At 42.3% G+C, this 19026-nt stretch overlaps 1 protein-coding gene across 1 annotated transcript in view; it reads left to right on the forward strand.

Moving 5' to 3' along the window:
• The first annotated feature begins 1844 nt into the window (after positions 1-1844).
• Positions 1845-19026, forward strand: part of ugt8 (UDP glycosyltransferase 8) — a 32686-nt gene continuing 15504 nt past the window's right edge. The window contains exons 1-2 of the mRNA XM_066718065.1: positions 1845-2032; positions 15687-16516. Coding sequence (XP_066574162.1) covers positions 15689-16516 — 828 coding nt within the window. The 5' untranslated portion in view covers positions 1845-2032; positions 15687-15688. The remainder of the gene's footprint in view (positions 2033-15686; positions 16517-19026) is intronic.

A 19026-nucleotide genomic window follows, 5' to 3' on the forward strand; every position in this document is an offset into this window, starting at 1 on the left:
ATCTTTAATTTGAGGGCAGTTACTGTACATCCAGATTGAGTGAACGGTGTAGGAATTACACCCATTTTTATGTATGTTCCCCCCAATTTTAGGCGCTCAAAAGTATTTGGACAAACTAAGATAATCATTAATTAAATTGAGAGTTTCAATGCTTGGTTGCGAATCGTTTGCAGTCAATGACGGCCTGAAGTCTGAACCCATAGACATCAGCAGATGCTGGGTTTCTTCCCTGGTGATGCTCTGCCAGGCCTGCACTGCAGTGTCTTTAATTCTTGCTTGTTGTTGGGGGGGATTGTTTCCTTTCAAATCCATTGTAGTGGTGTACAGAGCCAAAAAGATGACAATTGTGTCACTGTCCAAATCATTATGGACCTAACTGTACAATACCTATAATATATAATATCTTCATCGTTTACTGACTCTTCAAGAGTTCAGACAACCTTAATAGACGTATGTAGAAGGTGGAATGGACCAAGGAAATGCTGCAAAGGTCGTGTCTGGGGGGAGGAGGAAGGCAAAGCAAAAATGCCGGGAAAGTGTTATTTGTTGTTGGATGCCATTGCTGGTCTTGTCTCTAAATCTGTATGTTTGTTGCTGGATTCTTAGTCAGGTGGAATTCAAGCACTAGATAGCGATTGTCCTCCCTCTGACCTTACAACTCATTAGTTGTGGTGACACATTATATGATCAATAGGAAATATCCATAAATGCACAGCTTTTAAAGTGGAACAAGTTATCCAGACACATCACTGAATCACACACCATAGCATCCTTCAAGATACAGCCAGAGGAAAGCCTTGGATCAATTAACTATTAGCTGGGGTTACCTCCCCCCCTGCAATCTTTCAAATTAGGATCTCAGCTACCATTCCCCTTAAGACGCCCTGATCTTCAAACAAGGTTTTGTAACAGGATTCTGGTGGAGAAAAGCACGTCCCAGTGTTTCCCAGCATTTGACCAGAACACCAATACACTTATCTGAAAGACTGTATGATATATCCTCAAATCCATAACCTTCAACTCTGGGACCAATGAAAATGTTGTATTCATCAGTGTATAAAGCAAATATTAAAAGGGGTTTTATTTAGCATATTGTACAATTAAATGAATACTAGGACAATATGAACAGCATTGTTATTTTTATTATATTATGTTTACTATTTCTACTACTACTACTACTACTACTACTACTACTACTAGGTTTGTCACCTAATGGGTAAGGCAAAGAACTTGTCAGTCAGTGACTCGCTTTGCATTTTACTTCAGCTTGCTTCATTTGCATACGAATACAGAGGAACCAGCCCATTACACCCAAAACGGCACAGCACACTTTCACAGCTACAATTACGCCCCGTATCTGACGTTAATTAATTATGTTTTATATATATATATATATATATATATATATATATATATATATATATATATATATATAATAAATGCACTTGTTACAATTCGTTTGCAAAGCATTTTATTCTGTCTGTATTTTGTCCAAATATATGTAAAACACAGCATTCGATTTCATATATAACAAACATCAATATGCAATCATTATAATTATTATTGTTGTTATTTAAACACATGTATTACTACATGTATACTTCACACCACTGGTAGTATTGGGTTGTGTGTCTATTAGTCGTGCATGGAAGACGTGTCGGATCTGAGGAGGCGACACCAGTAGCGGAGGCTCCCGCTGAGGAGCGCAGCAGACAGGGCGGCGTGTCCCAGGAGGCGCAGCGGCACAGCGGGGTGTCACACCGCGGCTCCGCGCTCCGACACCCCGCCCGCCACTCCCCGGCCAGCCCCCTGGATGTGCGCGGCTCCGCCTCCGCGCTCAGAGCCCGACTCCTCGACCTGACCCCCGGAGTGGGTTTGGAGCGCCGGCCCGGACGCGAAGACACAGCGGTGACGGGTCAAGCGTGATCCCGGGATTTAACACACAGCCGCCCTTCACCTTTCCCCGACTGCTCTCCACTGCTGCGGTCTTTGCTCCCCTCAAGGGTAACTCCAGCCCCGGGCGGATAACCAGGTAGGCGAGGGGGCAGATGCGCGGACACAGACACGCACACACTCACACACACAGACAGACAGACAGACAGACAGACAGACACGCACACACTCACACACACAGACAGACAGACAGACAGACAGACAGACTGACACACACTCACACACACAGACAGACAGACAGACACGCACACACTCACACACACAGACAGACAGACAGACAGACAGACTGACACACACTCACACACACAGACAGACAGACTGACACACACTCACACACACAGACAGACAGACTGACACGCACACACTCACACACACAGACAGACAGACAGACACGCACACACTCAGACAGACACACACACACACACAGACAGACACACACAGACACACACACACACTCACAGACAGACAGACAGACACACAGACACACACACACACGCAGTTGTTACTTTGTTTCGTGTGCCTGGCGTTCGGACACCTGCGACTGTGACATTACTGCCCCAAGAGTCTGTGCTTTTAGGCAAACCTGTTGCAGGGCATGAAGCTGTGCGTTTGATGGGGTTTGGTTTGTGTAATGGTTTCATTAAGCCCCGCTGGAGATGCGTGATGCGTGTTGTGTGATGTAAGATGCGTGTTGTGTGATGTATGATGTGTGATGCGTGTTGTGTGATGCGTGTTGTTTCGTGCGGTTTCTCGGTCACCTGATGCGGGTTTGCACGCCCGTGTGTCAGTCAGTACGTCACGCAGGTCTCTCCTCTCCAGAAACACAAGCCCGTCCCGACATAAATATATACATAGTAATCAATATATACATACAGATCGGGTTTCCGCCCCTGCTGGCACTTGTGTTTTGTGGGTGCACCAGGACATACTGATGTCACTTTTTCCTTCTTCTCTATTAATCTGAAACTATTTGAAATACCTGTGTAAGCAGACAGCACTAACATATGCTTTGTGCGTCTCTGCACGGATGTGTGAATCAACTCCCTCAGTACAGTGACTCACACACATACCCTAATAATTGTGATATTTTAGATGATTTATACACTCTTACAAATTATTATTATTATTACTATTAATATTATTAATAATAATATTACTGTTGTTGATGATATTTCAGAGGTCTCTACCTATTATTGAATGAGAGACAGTCATTTGACCTTATTTGACATCGTTGCCGTTTTGATTAATTGTTGATATGAACATTGATAATTTGCTTAAAGCCTCTATTATTTTAATAACTCTTATCAGAAAGTCAGTTATTTGGTTGTCCATTCATTATGTTGAGCAGTACTGCGTGTTGAATGTGGAGAAAATACAGGTTTTCTCCTAGTGGGACAAAGGACAAATGTCAATGCTGGTCATGTCTCTAAATCTGTGTGTTGAGACGTATTTTTGTAAACAGCTGAATCCTCTCCCTGTGTTGCATTGTGGTAATGGAATAAATTGTGTATGTGGTCCCGATCAACTTTAAAGTGCATCTTTTTAAACCGAGGAGCCAACAATGTTATTTTCAGACTTGGATAGAGTCACAAAGTAAAAACCAAAATTAAAACAAAGTAGTAAGATCATATCAGCGGCTCGGCTCATGATGCCTGAGCGGTTTCACTCCAGTGCACTTTGAGACACTGGTGAGGCGCTGTGGGAATGGTTCAGCAAGGTGGATAAATGGGTAAATCCAGTTTTACTAGTTTGGGAGGCTCAGTTTACATACTCAGGCTATGCAGGAGTGCCACTGTGCCAATGAGATTGGCCTCTTGCAGGTGTTCTTGCAGAAACGGTCTGCCAATCAGGAGAGCTGAGGGGAGTTAATCTGTGCCCACAGAAAGGTGTGCATATTTGTGTAACGGAGAGTCAAGAGGGAAAGCAGATTGGTCTTCTGTGCTGAAGGGGGCCTTGAGATCTAGGCTTATCAATCTTTTTGTAAATAAACAAAAATTATACAACATAGCAATAAAACAGATGCTTTTAGATGCATGTATTATTCCACTGGTTAACAGTACATCATGCTGCCACTGTTATAAGTGTGAAGTACAATTATGTTTTATTCAGTTTTATTCAATTACAGATTTGTTTTTGTTTGTTTCTTTTAATGAGAGTATATATTTGAGATATAATACATTCCTTAGTTACACACTGGATGAATGTAATGATTTGTAATTCCTCTTTGTAATGAATATGATGGAGAATGATTAGACACATTTCACTTTGAATTTAAAGTATGGATCTATGAAGTCTAGAGATAAGAAGTGCTTCACAGGAATACCAAGCTGTGAATAGCATTGCAGTGTTGCTCTAGTGAAAATAGTGCATCGTGACAAAGAGAAATGTTTGTGAGAAGAACAAACGTTGTCTGGAGAGTAGAGGCTGCGGGCAGCGGAGTAACGTGCTCTCGGTGGGATGATGCCACTGTGCCACTGTGCTCCTTATTGTTTCTATAGGAACAGCTCCGAGCTTCCCCGCTGATGCACAGTTTTCCCTTTCAATTAATTAACATCATCTCCCACTTAAAAATAATATGTTTCTATTAACGTACCCACAAAATATTGTGGTTCGGGTTATGATACAGAGGTAAAGTTTGTAAACTGTTTGGTATTTGTTTTTATGTCAAGAAGGGGATTGATTAATTTGAAATTAATGGCATGTTATTATTAGACAATGTGGCATTAATATGATGATTACAATAAAATGAGAAGTGTTTTCTTGGGAATATTGATGTAAAATCAAAATATAACTAGTATATGTCTGCTTATGTTTATTAATAGTATTTCATGTTTAATTTATTCTATTATTATTTATTTCATATTCTACATTGAGGTTTCTTAATTGCAGGTTTGCACTAGTATACAATGATCGCGTGTATGAAATAGTCCAGCATGCTTGACTGAGAGATCATCCCGCTTTCACTAGTGGAACCGACACAGCGCGACTTTGCATGGGGCGTGGTGGGAGATTATGTCTGATGCCGTTCTCAGCAGTAATCTGAGGTGAGCTGAGTCTGCCAGAACTCGTTTATAATGCTCATGATATCACTTAACAACCCCGGGGCTGGATGGTAATCAAATACACTCTTATTCTAAATAACATTAAAATGAAAAGAAGAGAGAGCAAAAAAACACAACAGTACTTTTAATGAGAAATCGATCATTATAAAAGCTAGTTATTTTTTGAAGCATATGTAGATATAAACTCAGCTCATTCCCTAAACATATTTTTAGGCTTTCTGACTTTCCTTAGAGTTGCTCTATGAGTTGACTCAGTTCCCTACTGTAACCCTCTTGTGTATACATTGTGTCTTCCAGATGTGTGCGCACGTTCGCGTGTTTACGTGCTTTAAAAGAATAATAATCTGATTCAGAAGCAGTCTTCTAAGGATAGGGTAGGGAAGCCCACCTTGTCTTAGAGGTACTCCGCACGGTGGCCGAGCTGTGGGCCGGACGGGGTCGGGATTCTGAAGGCCGTTCATGTGATTATAGCAACAGCATGTGATTTTACAGTAAAACTGAACCAGAAGAAAGGCTTATTTATCTCAGTTTGTGTAGTATCTCGCTAGCTAGTTTTCTTCCTCAGGACATGGATTTGCCTCTGTGGAAACCTGTGGTTTGCATGTGATCTGTCCAACATCTCTAGGGTTATAATTATTATTGGATGTGATATTAAGAGTGTTAATATTAAAATTACAATAATAACCTCAAGCCATAACAAACCTGCAAAACCTTCAAACGTCAAAACGTCATATCGTTGTGAATTTGTGGGAAAATAAAAAGTAATGCAACTATTTAGACGGCAATCCAAGCAAGTGTCCACTATCCACTTTCAAAGATATTATACTTGACCTACATGTGCTTTACAAAGTGTTTGAAAAGTCATACAAAGTGCCCATATCACTCCCAGGGCAGGGCAATATTGATAACATCGAGAAGGCCCCGAACTCAGTCCCACCTAGAGGGCTTTCAATAAGAACGGGAACTGTGAGAAGACAAAAGGAAGGCCACGTTCACATCCCCCAGCATTCCTGTTATAAAGAGGACATTAAAGCGCTTGGCAGAGCTCCGTGCTGGGGGGGGGCGTGAGCGAGTGAATTGAGCCTTTCAACGGCTGTGCTCTTGGGTGCCCCCCCTCCCCGGGGCTGCCGTCGGTGGAGGCACCAGGCTGTGCAGAGTGTGTAAAGTGTCCCAGCGAAGCTCGGTCTCAGGGTGGAGGAGGATGAAGGTCAGAGCAGGGAGGTCTGCAGGGCCCGGGCCCAGCTGGGAGGAAGAAAGAGCCAGTGCCCAGCGGCAGTGGCTGCCGGGGTGGGGCGGTCTGTTTCGGGTTCTCACAGCCCCCAGCCTTGACAGTCTCCCTGCCCAAATGCCACGGCTGAAGATTGGGCCTTAAACATGCAGACCCCGTGTCTCTCTCAGTGGGTGTTGTACTCACTCAGGTCAGGGTCTGAAGAGGAGCAGTGGTTGCAAAATAACATTAAAAGGACAACATGCCAGTTTCCTCGTTCTTTCACCCCCTCCCAGAAAACACCTTGTGAAACGCTGCAGCATTGATCAGCGTGCAAAAGACATTATTTGCAGCAATTCAGACTGCCTATCGCTTCTCTAGCACAGCCACGGTCCTGGAGTACACCTTTCCTGTCCTCGTTAAAGACACACTGTTACTTCAGTGAATAATTTACCAAACACCTTCACCTTTTAAACAGCTGACAAATACTAAAACGGTCACATTTGAGCTCCGTTCAGTGTCTAGTTTGGAACAAAAACCCAGAAGACACCGGGCTGCTCCAGAACCAGGCTTGAGAACCGCTGTCCACAAAGTATCTCCTGCAGATTCTCTGCTGGGTAAAGTAAACGCGCTCATTGTTGATCTTTACAACACACAAAATGTTGGTGTGTATTATTAATTTCTGAGGCAGGGCAATTGACCTGAGTGACTCAATGTCTTTTTCAGAAAAGTGAGAACAGATACACCTGAATTGGACTTTGGGTCTGTCTTTATGGCAAATGGGACACATCGAAAATAATGCACACATTTACACGATAACAGGGATTAGCGTTGAACATAAATTGGAGTGTGCTTCTTTAGTATTTAAGTAAAACTGAAAAAGCTTAAAGAATATTGATAGACAGTGTGTGTTTGTTAAGGGTTAGTTTTACATTCCCCCACATTTACTTTTCTTGTTTAGATATGTTTTTTCTTCTCAATAGTCTTAATAAGTAGCCTACATCATTTCTGAGAAATAATAAAAAGCCTAAAAGTATGAAAGGGATGTAATAATAATAATAATAAGATAATTCTGTTCAAAATCTGGATTTAAACAATTCAGCTTATTTAGTGAAAGTGCCTAAAATAAAAATAATTCAGTACAGCAGATCGAAGCAGATTTGTGATGCTAGTTTTTGAACTTTGTAAAAAGCGTTTAACTTCAGTACAGCATTAGCAGCATCTGCACAGAAGGAAGAGCGCAGCATCATGTCCCCGGGGCATTCAGGAGACAAACATCTTCAAGAAGCAGATCATTATGTGGAGTACTCATGGGAAAGGCCATTGTTTTAAGAGCTTTAACAGCCTCACCTCGACAGGTACTATAACAAGCTTCAGTCACTTTGGTGTCGCCCGCTCTTTCCCCACAATAGAATGAACCGATTGTTCCAGGTACATTGTTCTGAAGCCCATTGTGCTTTGTGACCCAATATCCGTCTTGTTTAATTAACAGCAAATATACACTTTACACAGGGTACCCACGCATCCTGGAAAACATTGAAATTCATTGACTGTTTTTCCAGTCATGGAGAACTCGTGGAAAATGTGAAAATCTGTCGAATGTCTTGGAAATATTTGAAAGGTCATGGAAAATGGTGAAGTTAGGATACAAAAACATATTTAGCTGGTGTTTCCTTTCATCTCCTAAGTAAGCAAATTGAAAAGCGGCACACATGGCAACATTAAAGTATGTGGTACGTTCACAGCAGTTCATTTGTTTTTTGAAATGCTCCACCCAGATAGCTGTTGTGAATGGTGGGCTGTGATGTCAATCACAACATAAGAACATAAGAAAGTGTCCAAACAAGACGAGGCCATTCACCCCATCGTGTTCCTATCCAGTCTATTTTTAAATGTTCCCAAATTGTCTCTTCAGCCACATCGCTGGGGAGTTTGTTCAGATTGTGACGCCTCTCTGTGTGAAGAAGTGTCTCCTGTTTTCTGTCTCGAATGCCTTGAAGCCCAATTTCCATTTGTGTCCCGGGTGCGTGTGTCCCTGCTGATCTGGAAAAGCTCCTCTGGTTTGATGTGGTCCATGCCTTTCATGATTTTGAAAACTTGGATCAAGTCCCCACGTAGTCTCCTCTGTTCCAGGGTGAAAAGGTTCAGGTCCTCAGTCTCTCAGTAGGACATTCCCTTCAGACCTGGAATAAGTCTGGTTGCTCTCCTCTGAACTGCCTCTAGAGCAGCGATATCTTTCTTGAAGTGTGGAGCCCAGAACTGTCCACAGTATCCAGATGAGCTCTAACTAGTGCATTGTACAGTCTGAACATCACGGCCCTTGTTCTCAATTCTACACTTTTGACAATATACCCTAGCATTGTGTTTGCCTTTTTTATTGCTTCCCCACATTGTTTGGATGGAGAAAGTGAGGAGTCCACATAGACTCCTAGGTCTTTCTCATGCGTTACTTCATCTAGTTCTATTCCTCCCATAGTGTAATTATAGTGGACATTTTTGTTACCTGCATGTATTATCTTGCACTTGTCTACATTGAATTTCATCTGCCAGGTGTCGCCCACAACTGAATATTATCTAAGTCCCTCTGAATAGCCTGTGCTGCCGAGATTGTATCTGCTGAGCCGCCTATTTTAGTATCATCTGCAAATGTGACAAGTTTGTAATTTCCCAGAGGCCCTAGTACGGCATTTCACCCACATGAACAGACCCCAATGGTGTCTTGTTTCCCAGTGTCATTCTCCAGTTTAAATCAATTAAATCAAGCCTCTATTTTGCTGATCATCCGTGCCTCCCTCTTTATAAATATATATATTTTTTCTCACTGAATAAACATTTCAAATTGTACATATGCAAAATGTAGTCAGGTAATTTATGTTGATGTTATTGATTAATTTGGGGTTCACAACAGGAGACTTTCTTTCACCTAGAAACTCCTACATCAGCGGTGGAAATGAAGATGCATATTTCCAGCAGCGCACAAATGGAGAGTTGTGCATCCTCAACCGTCTCAATCACAGAGCTGCAACAAAATACATCTCTGTGACGAGCACCAGACCCCGAGTCTAGTTTGCTGCATAATGTCAGTTGATGTGTGATTTTTCGCTGGACGTGTCCCATAGTGATGTGTGGTTGGGAAGCAAAGATTGAGCCCTAGACTGATAGAGACTTCACTTCAGTTGTGTTTTGTTATCCCTCCTATGTGAGTGTCGTTCTCTTCCTTGTGCTGGTACTTTGTGAATGTGTCCCTGAATCCGTGCGTCAAGCTGACAACACGCTGTTCCCTCTGCTCTGTACAGAGACGAGCTGCACTTATTGATTTGTGTAATGAAGCAACCTCGATTTCACCCTCGCCTGATTGTTTTTTGCAAGAGTGTAACAAATTGTTTGATTCGCGCATTTCAGGGCTCCGATTTTATTAAAAAATATGGGGTACACCCTATGTGGGCTCACCCCGGTCGCTAATCCCTGGCTATGCAACTGATAGTAGCTTATACTAAATGATTTTATAAATTGATTTATAACTTAAAGTCAAGTTCAACCACTACAAACAAGCATCATCATAAACATCATGTATTCACAATAGAGTTGTTGAAAAATAAACCTAATTAATATATTGTTTAAAAAGCTAAAATTCATATTTTAGCATTTTGAATTCCTGTAAAATGTCCCTGGAAGTTAAAATAATCCTCAGGCATGCAAACTTTGCAAGTAGGCTTTTTGTTTAAAATTGATAATGTAGACTGCATGATTAAATTGTATATTTTTTAATTGATATTTTGCTAAATTATTATTATAGTTGCAGGAGTGTGCTGACAACAATCTTTATTATTGTTCAATTGAATTATGGTTCTTTGTTTAAATACACAATTTTCAATCTACTATTGTCTAGCAAATGTAAAACTTTAGAAAATTGACTGATTATACAAGGAAACAATATTACGTAGTTACTGTAGGAAAAAAAAATATGTAGTTGCCGGTGCGAGCTTTTGAGATATTCTGGGTGAATGTTTGAACTGACAGGTGGTAACTTTAATTGTTAAAAAACATCTTTAGTTCAGTTTAATTTACAAAAGATATCTTAGCCAAAATGAGAGGATTTAGGTTTTATTTTATAATTGTTTCAGAAAACCTCAGTGGACCTCTTAATGCTTTAGTGAATGAAGTGGGTCCTTACCTCAGAACAAGCTTACCTCTACTTGTGGGTCGGCCTATACTGTAGTTTGATAATTGATATTTCAGCAAAAGGCAGCGATCAAATCATAATTGTGACATTGTTTAAGTTACTGTATTTGTTGCAGGTCTGTGTGTGGGTGTCAAGTCAGTCAGTCAGTCCTTATTATACTGCCAGTCAACAACCAAAGGAATATAGTTGGGGAATAAAAACAATGGTTTTCTATGCTGGTGGTAGATGAGGGGGGCATTATAATGGTGGACGGTATAGCGAGCAAGCACTGTATATCCATACGCCAGTCATGCAAAATGTCCTTGAAAAGCCCTGGAAAATTATTTCCTAATAAGAGTGGGAACCCTGTTACACTCAGCGTTCATTATCCCAGTATTGCTTTTAATATTTGATTCATTCGATTATCTCTTCAGTCGAGCACAATCAAATGATCTTCCAGGTCTAAACAATGACATCACCACCAGACTCGCCTCAGTTTGTACACTTATGTTTCTAAGAATAATTATGACGCATTTTACATGGTTCCAGTTAAAAGGAATACAAAAATACGGTTTCAGTGGAGTAGAAATGATCAAATACATAAGTTTTACTTGGAAACTAAATAGGGTTTCCAGTTAATTTGATGTTTGTCAGTTCAAACAGATCACAGGGAGAAGTCTTCTTGGTTCTCACTTTACAGGTGTATGTGAGACGTTTCAGAGCTGACACGAGACGACGTGCATTGTTTGCACCACCCCGCCTGTTCGCTGCACTTACAACTGGAACAGCTTTTCTTGAAAAACTTGTTGCCACCCTCTGTAGTTTCTGTTGTGATGAAATCAAAACTGTTTTGACTGGTTTTGACCGCACACAAATATACACTCACCTAAAGGATTATTAGGAACACCTGTTCAATTTCTCATTAATGCAATTATCTAACCAACCAATCACATGGCAGTTGCTTCAATGCATTTAGGGGTGTGGTCCTGGTCAAGACAATCTCCTGAACTCCAAACTGAATGTCTGAATGGGAAAGAAAGGTGGTTTAAGCAATTTTGAGCGTGGCATGGTTGTTGGTGCCAGACGGGCCGGTCTGAGTATTTCACAATCTGCTCAGTTACTGGGATTTTCACGCACAACCATTTCTAGGGTTTACAAAGAATGGTGTGAAAAGGGAAAAACATCCAGTATGCGGCAGTCCTGTGGGCGAAAATGCCTTGTTGATGCTAGAGGTCAGAGGAGAATGGGCCGACTGATTCAAGCTGATAGAAGAGCAACTTTGACTGAAATAACCACTCGTTACAACCGAGGTATGCAGCAAAGCATTTGTGAAGCCACAACACGTACAACCTTGAGGCGGATGGGCTACAACAGCAGAAGACCCCACCGGGTACCACTCATCTCCACTACAAATAGGAAAAAGAGGCTACAATTTGCACAAGCTCACCAAAATTGGACAGTTGAAGACTGGAAAAATGTTGCCTGGTCTGATGAGTCTCGATTTCTGTTGAGACATTCAGATGGTAGAGTCAGAATTTGGAGTAAACAGAATGAGAACATGGATCCATCATGCCTTGTTACCACTGTGCAGGCTGGTGGTGGTGGTGTAATGGTGTGGGGGATGTTTTCTTGGCACACTTTAGGCCCCTTCGTGCCAATTGGGCATCGTTTAAATGCCACGGCCTACCTGAGCATTGTTTCTGACCATGTCCATCCCTTTATGACCACCATGTACCCATCCTCTGATGGCTACTTCCAGCAGGATAATGCACCAGGTCACAAAGGTGGAATCATTTCAAATTGGTTTCTTGAACATGACAATGAGTTCACTGTACTAAACTGGCCCCCACAGTCACCAGATCTCAACCCAATAGAGCATCTTTGGGATGTGGTGGAACGGGAGCTTCGTGCCCTGGATGTGCATCCCACAAATCTCCATCGACTGCAAGATGCTATCCTATCAATATGGGCCAACATTTCTAAAGAATGCTTTCAGCACCTTGTTGAATCAATGCCACGTAGAATTAAGGCAGTTCTGAAGGCGAAAGGGGGTCAAACACAGTATTAGTATGGTGTTCCTAATAATCCTTTAGGTGAGTGTATATATATCAGTGCCTATAGAAAGTCTACACCACCTTAAAACCTGGAATTAAAATGCATTAAAATAGTTTTTTTCTGTATGTTTATTTCAATTATCTACACACCCTCCCCTACAACTTCCAGTAGAAAAATGGCTCAGGTGTCAAAAATCCCACACACAAAGTTAAGTGGCCTCCACCTGTGTTACAGTGTAGTGATTCACATGATTTCAGGGTAAATTCAGCAGTTCCTGTAGTTCCTCTGCTGGGTCGTGCATTTCAAAGCAAAGACTCAACCATGAGCACCAAGGATCTTTCAAATGAACTGTGGGACAAAGTTGTTGAAAGGCACAGATCAGGGGATGGGTATTAACAAATATCATAGGTTGAATATCCCTTAGAGCACGGCCTAGACTCTTATTAAGATGTGGAAGGTGTTTGGCACCACCAAGACCCTGCCTAGATCAGGGTGTCCCTCCAAACTGGATGACCGAGCAAGAGGGAGACTGATCAGAGAGGCACCAAGAGGCCAATGGCAACTTTGCAAGACCTACAAGATTTGATGGCCAAGACTGGTCTTGTGTGCACAATGTCCCAGGCACTTCACAGGCACCTGTATGATAGCATGGCAAGAAAGAAGCCATTACCCAAAGCCCACCTTGAATCCCATTTGAAGCTTGCAATAAAAAGGTTCGGGAGATTCTGTAGCTATGTGGTAAAGTTTTGTGCTCCGACAAATTAAAATGGACTTAAATGTAAATCTAGGAATGCAGAGTTGGTAGAGACAGATCCCATTAGACTCACAGCTGTAATTGCTGTAAATGTGTGTTCTTATACTTCTATATATACAGTAATCTTGCAACATGATACCACAACATTGCAAACAACCAAATAATTGAAGGCCAGACGGACAAAACTAATCATTAATCCTTCGAAGAACGTTCTGTGTCACAAACCGATTTACTAAACATAATGACCAATGATAAAATATCCCAACAGAGTAGCACCGATTACACAGATGTAAGAGTCAATGCAGGCCTTTATCTATAACATGACATGTAGGAGGAGACGGTGTCATCACATCGTCTTACAATCGTCATTTAGCTAGTGTGAGGTCTATAGTTGTGGTGCGTCATTACAGTATAACTACATGAAGTATGAAGGTGTCGTTTTTTAATGCATTGCTGCTGTGTCATCAATATTTGATTCAATGTTTTACATCACGGTCCTGTTTTGTCATGAGGCAATTTAAATAAATATATTTGACATTGTACATTTTCTTCCAGGATGTATACTGATTTCTGTACTGTCAATATGTATGACGGCCATTGCAAATAGGAATGCGGGCCCTCGAGGATCCTTTTAAATTGCTCACAGATATGTCTTAACAGGAGGTAAGACTTGTCAATGTTATTTGACAAACAAGATGCGTCCCAAAACCCAGCGCACACCTTCATTTTGATATCATCAAAAACGTAAAAGCCTAAGACGACGTTTGATTTGTCTACTGTGTGAGGTTATGTGGATCAAGCATTAAAACGCTAAAATACTTGAAAAAGCAGGTGCAAATCATTTCAACTGAGTGCGTCGGAGGCCTGGCCTCCATGAAGCAATATCTGTCTGATGATGAGCATTGCGGAGGATCTGAGTGCGTGCCTGGATAACGGTCACCACACCTCGCTGCCCAGTGGATATATTTTGCACTGTGTCTTGACTGCTGTTTGTCTAGTTATGACTTTGATGGGTATTATTTAGTTGTGTTGTTCAGGATGTTATCATTGGGTCAAGGATATTTGGCTTTTGACTGCGCTAATAGGCTGTCTTCTGAACTGTTCACTTCAATCGGACTGGACTTCGCTTGGACATGAGACTTCATATTGAGTTTTTCACGAGGTTGATAACTCTCATCTAAGGTAGGGGGTGTGATACTTACTGGGGTCTGTGTTATATGTTATTTATGCATTGATAAACTTGATCAATTGACTGTTCCATGATTTTCCACACAGAGTTGCCTATTCACAATTGTGTCTTTATGTCCCATTAAACCGTAAATGATGTTGTAAAGCAGTTATCAGCTACAATCAGTCATAGCTGAATAACTCATTAAGTTGTATAACTTGTTACTGTTTAAACTTTGATAAAGAAGGTCTGACACCATGTTTTACCATCTGAATTGTAAGAATTATTACTCGATTTCTTAGCAGACACCCTTATCTAGGAGCAATCTAGGTAAAGTACCTTGCTCAAGGGTACAACAGCAGTGTCCCACACCCACAACCCTCCACTCCAGAGTCCAGAGCCTTAACCACTATTCCACACTGCTGCCCATAATACATATAATCATGTGATACAGATGTGCGTTTCCTTATTAGAATATTATTATTACATTATAATTGTATCTTCTAATCTAATAAGGTAAAATACATCTGTGTCACAATAGCATATGGGGACTGTTTATGTTTTGTAAGCAAAATGTCATTACAGCATGTTTTTTGTTTATACATGTACACTCACACACACTGGTAGATGCATATTGGTATATGTTTTCCTGTGCTGTTAATATATGCATTCTACACTGGGCTCAGTCGCTTTTGTTCAAGTCCAATTCGAATGACTAAATTCAAATCACATTTCTAGTTCCCTTTCCAGAAATAAAACTCGGAATTGCCCCCAGCTCTGATACACACACACACACACACACACACACACACACACACACACACACACACACACACACACATACATGTTGGTGCCACTATCATTATGAGGACTTTCCATAGACATAATGATTTTTATACTGTACAAACTATAGATTCTATCCCCTAACCTTAAACCTAACCCTCATTAAAAACTTTCTGCATTTTTACATTTTCACAAAAACATAATTTAGTATGTTTTTTAAGCGATTTGAATTATGGGGACATTGGTAATGTCCTCATAAACCACAGTTTTTGCATAATAACCTTGTAATTACCAGTTTGTAACCTTAAAAAAGTCCTCGTAAACCACATAAACCCGCCCACACACACACACACACACACACTGGCATACTAACACACTGACACACGCACACACACTGACATACTAACACACTGACACACGCACACACACTGACATACTAACACACTGACACACGCACACACACTGACATACTAACACACTGACTCACACAGGTGTGAAACCTTGCTTTACTCTTTCTCTTTTCCCCCGTGTTCACTCCACAGCCATGAAGTTCAGCCCCGCCTTCGCTGCTGCCTTCCTGTGGCACGTTGCTGCTAGCCTGACCTGGGCTGCCAAAATCGTGATTGTGCCTCCTATCATGTTCGAGAGCCACCTGTACATATTTAAGACTGTGGCGGCCGCTCTGCACCGGGAGGGCCACGACACCGTGTTCCTGGTGTCCGAGGGCCGGGACGTGCCCCCATCCGAACACTACCGCCTGCAGCGCTACCCGGGCATCTTCAACAGCACCTCCGCGGACAACTTCCTGCAGTCTAAGATGAAGAACATCTTCTCCGGCCGCCTGACCGCCCTGGAGCTCTTTGATATCCTGGAGCACTACTCCCGGAACTGTGACGTCATGGTGGGCAGCGAGGCCGTCATGTCCCGGCTGCGGGAGGAGCGCTTCGACCTGCTGCTGGTCGACCCCAACGAGATGTGCGGCTTTGTGATCGCGCACCTGCTGGGCGTGCGGTACGCCGTGTTCAGCACCGGGCTCTGGTACCCGGCCGAGGTCGGGGCGCCGGCACCTCTGGTCTATGTCCCTGAGTTCAACTCCCTCCTGACAGACAGGATGACTCTCTTCCAAAGGATTACAAACACGGCCGTGTACGTGGTCTCGCGCTTCGGCGTGCAGTTCCTGGTACTACCCAAGTACGACCGGATAATGCAGAAGCACCACATACAGCCCGAGGTGTCCATGCACGACCTGGTGCAGGGGAGCCGCCTGTGGATGCTGTGCACCGACATGGCATTGGAGTTTCCCCGGCCCACCCTACCGCATGTGGTGTACGTTGGGGGGATCCTGACTAAACCTCCGAGCCCGCTCCCTGATGTAAGGTTTGACACTTTTTGTTTTGTTTGACTGTTGTGTGGGTTTCTGTATGTTTTCCTGTTGATGGCAACTCCATCAGTTTATGGCAGGGTTTGATGTTGTTGTACGTCTAAATAGGTGCTCCCCAGTGCAGTGATTGGTCAGGAATGGACGGTCATTAGAAGCAGAAAATGGCACAGAATGGAAGAAAATGAATCGAAGGAGGGGGCGTAGTTGTTCCCTGATTATTCCATCACGTATGGTGCAGCCCCTTGAGAAATCTCAACCCACACCATTAAATGTAAAGGGCTACGTGTCATCTGTCAAAGAGCACCATGTCAAATAGTTCATGTCTTTACGCTTTACGTCTTTAGACTTTCTTGCAATTGAAGAAAAAAGTCAGCATCCAAGTCAATATTTTGGACGTCTGAGTGATGCAAAGAGTTATGTGTGGGGGATTGAAAGTCCATGCTACCTGTTTCCTAAATATAATACACTGCATCAAATACTGTGTTGACATAATTAACTTTCTTTCCTGTGAGAGAGTACCGAGTACAGGTGACATGTATCAGGAACTGGCAGTTGAACATTATTCAGATTCCTTCAGGAGAAGAGGCCTTGTTTGCCCTTCTGAAACATTGCACACATGGACCACAAACCCTGACCTTTCTGTGGCATTTTGAAATTTGCATGGATGTAGTTTGCAGTACAAACCGAAATGTCAAACTATTTATTTGAGACGTTGGCTAACTTAAGGAGAGGGTGTGACCATGGTCGACCTCATGGCATTTCTATGCATTTACATCTTGATCTGATTTAACCCAATCATAAATTTGTGTTGGTATATATGGAGTATAGTTTTCGGATCTGCAAACTGCAGTTGACACAGACTAATGTACCGGCACATTAATATTTGAGAAGGGCTTGCTGCAGTGTAAACTGTATGTTTTAAATCAGTCATCAATTATAGTTTTCTCTGCTGTTCTCTCCTACCTTCTTTTCCAAATTGGACATGTCTAATTATGTGGGTTTTTATCTGATTTCGAGCTCCTTTTCATCTCAAGCAGTGGTCCTTGGATGGTCCTTTATACCAAATGTGTATTCATGTTTGAATGGCAAGTCTTTTCATTCATAAAATCGCATCGCCCCACTGGAGCTGCGGAGAGCACTCTGCCTAACGTGCTGTCCACTAAGGGAACTGCTTTCCTGTGGCATGTACTTATAAATATATAAATAATAAGAAATTATAATTTAATTAAATCCTTTAATTGGGCTTTTACATACAGGGAAAAGCCACCAGTGTAATCTGCAACCAGCATGAAAAGCCTGCTGACAATTCCATGAGTAACACTCATGGAGTGCTTCTTCAAATGATGCAAATATTTAAGACTTTAAAAGACAGTGCAGGGGTTAAACTTTGTCCCATCGGGCCTCTGATTGAACTGGACGCACTTTTGTGAACATCCCAGGCAACAGGCACGGGCCTCACTCTGCTCCCTCAAACCCCGTCTCGTGGAGATATCATTCTGCTCCCTTACATTTGGGATTTAACTACCAAATTGCAGTGATCTCTATTCAGGATTCGAGGGATTAATGACCATTTTGTGAATCTCCACTGACAAGCTCATGAGCTCACGAACAGCGCTGTCCTGGATGAAATGATGAGTGTAAGGTAATTCACAATAGTGATTACTTGCTCTTCTGCTGAAACCGGTCTTGTTTGTTTAGATTTGACTTCTTGACTAGACTTGTTGTAAATCGCTGATGATCCTAAATACTGATATTGTTGAAAAGCCCACGGCTCTTGTCTCAGATGACCACACATCGCATAATGGTCAAGACAAGTGGGTTATTGGGGAATGTGGGGGGCGATATCCACGACACAGCTTTGGATGCCAAAATCCAAATCAAGTATTGTAAGATCCGTAGGCATTATGCAGCTTCCTCTTAAATGTGATCATTGTTTATTTTGTGCAGCGGACACAGGGGCCAGTGTCCTGTGCCAGTCCTCAGTGCCAGCCGCGCCGTTGCTTTACCACTGCAGCTGTACACTCGATAACATTCACTCAAATTAGCCTTTTTTTTTCCTCTTCCTTTTTTAAGGCAGTAAAGCTATGCAGGGCATTAATGCTGCATGTTGCTGTTGTACCCAGTGGCTGAAAGGATGAAGCGTTTGTATATTAATTCAAATTCTAATAAATAAGTACAGGCACACTTTTTACAGAGCGGCTGAATCATTTAAGGAGCTGAACGAAGTAACCGTTGCAGGTATGCAAGATGGTATCATGACATGGCAGTGAAACAGAGACAGCCACGACATCACCACACAGACCGTATGAGCGAAAGCCATTTGCAGCACAGTGCCATAACCACGCCGACTATAACAGCACGGAGACGAACAGCACCCTGCCATCCCAGCCCTGGATTTTACAATGCGGAAAAAAACAGCGCTTGACATAAACAGCTCAGTGCCAAAACAGTGCCAACAATAACATTGCCTGTCCAGTAAAGAGCATTGCTGTCTCAGCGCA

This window comes from Amia ocellicauda, chromosome 12 (assembly GCF_036373705.1).
Source record: "Amia ocellicauda isolate fAmiCal2 chromosome 12, fAmiCal2.hap1, whole genome shotgun sequence".
Lineage (NCBI taxonomy): Eukaryota > Metazoa > Chordata > Actinopteri > Amiiformes > Amiidae > Amia > Amia ocellicauda.